The sequence below is a fragment of the Sinocyclocheilus rhinocerous genome, unplaced genomic scaffold (genome assembly GCF_001515625.1).
Source record: "Sinocyclocheilus rhinocerous isolate Xijiao unplaced genomic scaffold, SAMN03320098_v1.1 scaffold715, whole genome shotgun sequence".
Classification (NCBI taxonomy): Eukaryota; Metazoa; Chordata; class Actinopteri; order Cypriniformes; family Cyprinidae; genus Sinocyclocheilus; species Sinocyclocheilus rhinocerous.
This window is the reverse complement of record NW_015646180.1, coordinates 446,560-453,379: the sequence shown is the minus strand read 5'-3', so window position 1 is coordinate 453,379 and position 6,820 is coordinate 446,560. Positions and strand designations below refer to the sequence as shown.

Genomic DNA, 6,820 nt, shown 5'->3' with positions numbered 1-6,820 from the left:
GCGCTTTGCACGTGTGCGGCAGAACTGAAGAGATGCTGTGCGAGATGCGGCTTGAGCACGTGCTTCAGGTGTGCGTATATATATATATGTGTATATATATATGTTATATATATTTATATAATACACACACACACACACAGTGGAGATAAAAATTAGAATCAATTTATAAATACTTGATTTTTTCTGAAATATTGTTATTCTTCATCGCTTAAAATTTGAAGGAATATTAGCTGTAGGTATACCACTGTTCTACTAACATGTTTGACAATATAACCAAGGCATTTCAACAAAATCCTTTATTTTGTGGATAACAGAGTGATCAAATTAGAGACCAGTAACTACTGTAGCACAAAAGATCACAACTAAAATCTTGGAGGGTTATAACTGTCAGAAATTAGTAAGAAGTGTAGAGGCCTCTGCTTTGAATGACTTCAGCACATCTGCGGCCGCAGAACATCACTAGTCTCTCACACTGCTCTGGTGTGATCTTGGTCCACTCTTCTTTCAGTCTCTTCCATAGTTCAGTAACAGCCCAACTCCTGCTACTCCCCCAAAACCATGACAGTTCCTCCTCCACCTTTCACTGACTTCTTTATGCACTCAGGGCTCAGTCTTTCCCCAGTTTTACGGCGAACAAAATGTTTTAGACCCAAATAAATTAAACTTGCTCTCATCACTAAAGTGAACTTTGGACCAGTTCTTCTCTGTCCACACAACATGCTCCTCAGCAAAGCTGAGTCTAGCCTTTTGATTCTCTCTGCTGATGAGAGGCTGGGTCACTGCAGAGAGCGCTTTCAGTCCAACTTCACTTAAACGTGCCGAAACAGATCCATACCCTGATCAGCACTGAACTGGCAAGAAATTCCAATATTTGTCTTATGTGGACGACCAGTCTTTTTGGGGGATTGAATGAATTGGTGTCATTGTAAACCTGCAATATTTGAGAAATCAGATTTTCTTAAGATAATTCATATAAATTCAAGTCAAAGTCAATAAATTCAAGACTCTTGACAAGACGAATAAAATAACATAGCCTACAATTTTGTGCAGACTACACTTTTATTTGTTAGCCTATGTCTTTTTTTTCAGTAGAGGAAATTTAAATGTGAGATTCTGGAAACGAGATCTAAATTTAGCGGGAACGGTCAGGTCGGGAAGAAAATTATTCTAAGCAGACAGTGGGTGAACAAAGAGTGAATATATAGTGGGAGCGGGTGGGTGCGTAATACAACCTTGCGAGAGCGGGACTAAAAAAATAGTCCCGCGCAGACCTCTATCTCACACTGCACTGGTATGATCTTCCTCCACTCTTCTTCCAGTCACTTAGTTTGGTAACTGTAGTGGGTTTCTTAGACATAACTTTGTCGCCAAGGATTTTCAATCGGGTTTAGATCAGGACTCTGGCCTGGCCATTTCATTATTTAAATTTTCTTAGCTTCAAGGAACTGTTTTACCTGTTTTGCAGTGTGATGGGGGGCATTGTAAACATTTGCATTCACCTTCCATGTAGCTGTTTAAGAGGCCCAACTCCTGCTGCAGAAAACATCTTCCAAACCATGACACATCCTCTTCCACCTTTCATTGATTTCTTTACAAACTTGGACTTTAGTCTTTCCTCAGTTTGATGCCGAACAAAATGTTTCTCATTAGACCCAAATAAATTAAACTTGCTCTCATCACTAAAGTGAACTTTGGACCAGTTCTTCTCTGTCCACACAACATGCTCCTCAGCAAAGCTGAGTCTAGCCTTTTGATTCTCTCTGCTGATGAGAGGCTGGGTCACTGCAGAGAGCGCTTTCAGTCCAACTTCACTTAAACGTGCCGAAACAGATCCATACCCTGATCAGCACTGAACTGGCAAGAAATTCCAATATTTGTCTTATGTGGACGACCAGTCTTTTTGGGGGATTGAATGAATTGGTGTCATTGTAAACCTGCAATATTTGAGAAATCAGATTTGGAATGACCAATTCTGCAATGGTTGAAATCTGGACAACCTCCTGTCGCAGGCTTTCAGTCATCTTAGAGCGGCCGGCCATCTTGCAATCTCAGTGAAAATTAGAGAAATTCTGCCAGTTAAATAGGCAATGCCAGAAAATTAAGGAAATTATCACCAGGTGCCAGATTAACACCAATAACTTGTAGGTATCTGTAAGTGTTCTCTAATTTTGATCAGAGTTCTTTTTCAAATACCTCATTTAGGTTTTTAAAAAAATAATTTATGAAATATACTGCCCTTCTACTCTTGTTAGGATAATTTCAAATAGGACCAAGCAGTGACATGGAAATTTAGGAAATTGTAGGTTGTTCTATAGTTGTTCTGACTATTTATATATGACTATTTTTATATAAATTATATGCAAATCTATAATTTTATAAAATATAAATATATATATATAAATTACACATATGATATAAAATATATGTTGTTAAATATTAAATAAATTTCTTTTTAAATATTGCCAATTTTAGTTCATGTTAGCTAATAATGCATTAACTACAGTTAACAAATATTACCAATTATACATTATTGTGTTGAATGCTGAATTGTACAATGCTAGAGTCCCGCTCTCTCTGGCCACTGCCACCCAAACAAATGTGGAATCAATCTAAGGGTGCCGAATGTAGTGCTAACCTACAACAGATTCCTGCTTCACACAATGTGCTCTCAGTGTGAGAACACAAGTTCATATGTATTTGACTGCACTTGAAAGTTGCCCATATTTTTACCATAATGGTTTAAAAGAAAGGTTTGCATCTGTTCATAAGCAGGATATGGTGTAGTCTTCATGTGCGCCTTTGTGACATTCTTTGAGGATGGCTCACAGCGAAAGTTCGTTACTTTTTTGATTTTCTTTGCATGATGAGCAATTGCTGTCCAAGTTTGGCTGATTCATTTAAACTTCACCAAACACGGCAACAACAATACTACAGCGAGAATCAAAGTTACGCCTTCTTTCTTTGCGTGCACATTTGGGCGGTGTTATGCAAATCTTCGCACATCGTGACGTAGACATGTGGGGTGTGTTAGAACGAGCCGTTTTAGGTAGGCGTGGTTGGCTCTTAACTTTTATAAATAATTTCTCTTTGGATTTGAGACTTTAGTCTTTGCAACTTTACAGATCTCCTTTATGCACCAAGAGCTTGTAACACTCCAAAGAGAAAGGAAAAATTGAAATCGCATCATATGACCCCTTTAACTCAAACACAGTTCAATACTGGACTATATGTACACACTGCACTTAATAGAATAATATGTGACCACTGGATACCATCCAATGCACACCCATGACATTTTGCGTATGCAGTTCATGTATAATCTGCTGCACCTTCGCATATTTTGTGTATAATATATATGTGTACATAATGCAGAATGTGTACATACTGTGTATAAAGTGTATTGCTAACTGTAAGTATGTCTAATAGTACACTGTGTGTACTGAGTATATGCATGTGTAGTCTGTAAGTATGTCTATATGTAATTGTTTCTGCACTGTATGGAGCACGCTCCCAAGAATTTCACTCACCAAGACACATGTGCTGTGGTGATGTGACAATAAAAGTTTTTTTTTAAAATTTTGATTAGATTTTTTTTTTATTTGTTCAATAAGAACAATATTATATAAGTTATTGAGGGGGAAAACATCTCATTGCAGTTTACATCAGTTTACAACATTTTATGTTTTCTTTTATTATTTTAATATATTAATATTGATGTACCTATATTTAGGTACTTTTGAGTCATCATGTGGCTGCACGGTAAGTTTTCTGAGACCCCTTGGTTGAGAACCACTGATAAGAGATAATAAAATAATAGTTAAATAAAATAAAAATAAAATAGAAATAATAAAATAAAAATAACATGGCCCCCATATTTACATGTCCATAACATTTATTTGGTTCAGCTTATTTGGTTATGTGATTCAGGCTTCCCAAAGAGGCCATTATTGAAAGATGAGGCAGTTAAAACTGTATTAGATTCAGTCAGAAAAGAGACAAAATACTTTGGGACCTCAAACATTAAAAATGCTCAAGAAAGAGCATCATCACAACACTTGAGCTGAATATACATTTCCTAAACTTGACCTCTCCCCAAGGGCAAGACATTTAAAGCACCCGAATACATCTCGAGTCTGTAATTCAAAGAAGATTCTGCTTTCCCAGAATGCAGCAGTCTGGAGCCCTGTGGTCAAGCGTCTGTTTATATTAACCTCTAATCTGCTCTCCCTCGAGATAGGCCAAAGAAATAGGCCATGGCACGCATATACACACACTCTTTCGTGGAAATGAAAACCAAACATGGAAATGAGCAAATACTTTAATAGGTGCCTTCTTTGCCTTTCCTAGAATTCCCTTCGATTGAGTATCTCGGCAATAAAAATACAGACAGGAATTAGTGGGGCGGTGACAGTTGCAGACAAATCATATGCCTGTTCTGTAATAAAAGATGGCTGGGGTAGGGTAGGTTTTACTTGCTCAGCATACGGTCTGATTGAATGATTTTTAAAGGTCTGAGAGCACCACTGTAAACAGCAGGCCGAGTGAAGGGACTCAGGGACCGAGATGTAGTGTGTTTGACTGACCTTTTCTGCCGTGAGCTCTCGGATCACGCTCATCTGTCCACGGAACTTGAAGAGCAGGGCCTCGAGAGCCATGTACTTCTCTTTCCACTCCCCGCCTGCGCTTTCATCGCCCTCCGCCATGCCGTCACCCCTCAGGCCCTGCCACATCACATACACAGCATGAGACCCAAGCAGATGGACACACAGAGCTTGTAGTAGAAGACCACTCAAGACGATAAACTAATGAAGATAAGACTAAATATGAATCAGATGCAGGACAGGCTGGGTGAAATAGCAAAGCAATTATATCTTGATATTTTTCAGCCTCTTCAAGATATTTGATATACATCTTGATATTTCTATAATTGCTCTTAGGAACCATCATTTTGACCAACCAGCCACATTTTAACATTGAAACGTAGATGTCAGTTGTTGTTTAACATTGAAAAATGTTGAAACAATGCTTAATGCTTATATAAAAAGTTAACAAATTACTTAATTAATGCTTATTTCCTTATGTTGAAAAGGCGTAAAAATAATATTGCAATATCAATGAATGTTGATCCCATTTGCAAAATCAGAACAAACATTGCAATGCTGTCTGAGCATTTAGATTCTAAACATTTAAATGCAAGAACTAAACTGCAGTAAAAATCAATAAAAAAAATATTTAAGCATGTATCCACATAATTATCTTCATGCATTTTTACTGAAACATTGCAGCATATGAAAAATGTCAGACAGGGACTTCTGTAAAAAGATTTTTGTGATGATGAAAACTAATTGCTGAATCAGGTATATGAATCAGTTCACAGAAACTCAGTTTGAAATGATTCATGGAAATTGGAAACATAATGGCCAAACAAACAAGTCAGCGTGTGACTGACCTTCAACATTGCAAAAGCAGTATCAGTTGTTTCAATGCTGAAAAAACAAAAAACAAACCTGAAACAATGTCTAATGGTTATAAAATGTACTTCAATTACATCAAATAAGTACTTAAAATACTTACACATCAACAAACAATGTTGCAATATTAACAGTGATTTGATTACCAATATCAAAACAAAATTCAAGAGTGATTCAACCTTGACCCATGATGAAATACAGACTGGGAAAGCACATCAAAATAATCATCATCATGAATAGCAAAAATGTCTAGAAAATGTGCTTCTTCCACAGCTTGACTTTTCACAACTTGCACAGAAATCTGATTAATACAGGTATATGCCAGCTGTCGATATTAACTGAAATGTTCATAGATGCTTGATATCAGAGATAAACTTTTACTTTAATCAGTTGGAAAGAAACTGTATTGGTTGGAGAAAGAGGCAGTGACAATTATTGGTCTCGGAGGGCCACAGGCAGAGCCCTGGACAAACTGAGCACCACTATAAAAACAAACCCTACCAGCCAGCACTGATGCACCATCATCACACTTTTCCATCATAAAAGTTTTAATTATGACAAGCATGTGTCAACTGATGTAAAGCAGGTGGGGGAAAGCACAACAGCACATTTCATTACAACTTCTCTACAACTCTTGGTTACAATAAGCTCTCATTATAGCATTGGCACGGGCACAAAGAGAGTGTAAACATGTGTTGAGCTCAATTAAGCTGTTCTGGTAAATAAGACTGAGGGTTTGAATCTTAACCAATGTGGATAAAAACATGTTTTACAGTGGAACAACTTCCTTATGAGGAAAATTTAGGGAAAGTGAGCCAAAGTGGATAACAGGGTCATTAAATGTAGATCTAGAAGTGTATACAAGTACATACAGTAGAAGATCAGGAAGGTAATATATACTGCAGTATGAGATTAAAATGCTCTCTTCATAACCATTAAAAGTATAAATAGATGTTTAGTTAAGAGGTCTCCAATATGGTACACATATAACATTTATGTTGTGAATTGTACAGTTGAGACCAGGTATGAATCTCCATCTCAGGACTAGAAGGTGATCTGTCAGTTTCACTGCATAATGCAGAGCAAACATACAATGAGCCAACATAACATTATCTGCATTACATATACATTTCAGCCTAAAATATTTAGATTAAAATGGTCTATGGGTACATTATGTGTTAACTACCTACCGCAGCTAGTGACAGATTTGTGTTCTTGAAAATGAATAGAATATACATAGCCAAACTGAATTTCAGTTATATCAAATCAATTATTAATAGTGTATTTCAAACGTATTCAATAATAAGCCTTTCATTTTCAAAATAACTTTTGAAGTAATCAACAGGGTG

The 6,820-nt window shown here is 36.8% G+C and overlaps 1 protein-coding gene across 1 annotated transcript in view; it reads right to left on the bottom strand.

The window, feature by feature from the left end:
* LOC107707149 (pleckstrin homology domain-containing family H member 2-like) overlaps positions 1 to 6,820 on the bottom strand; it is a 33,924-nt gene that overhangs the window by 26,537 nt on the left and 567 nt on the right. Inside the window, exons 2-3 of the mRNA XM_016511065.1 lie at positions 5,450 to 5,486; positions 4,584 to 4,721 (exon numbers count right to left, since the gene is read on the bottom strand). Coding sequence (XP_016366551.1) covers positions 4,584 to 4,721; positions 5,450 to 5,458 — 147 coding nt within the window. The 5' untranslated portion in view covers positions 5,459 to 5,486. The remainder of the gene's footprint in view (positions 1 to 4,583; positions 4,722 to 5,449; positions 5,487 to 6,820) is intronic.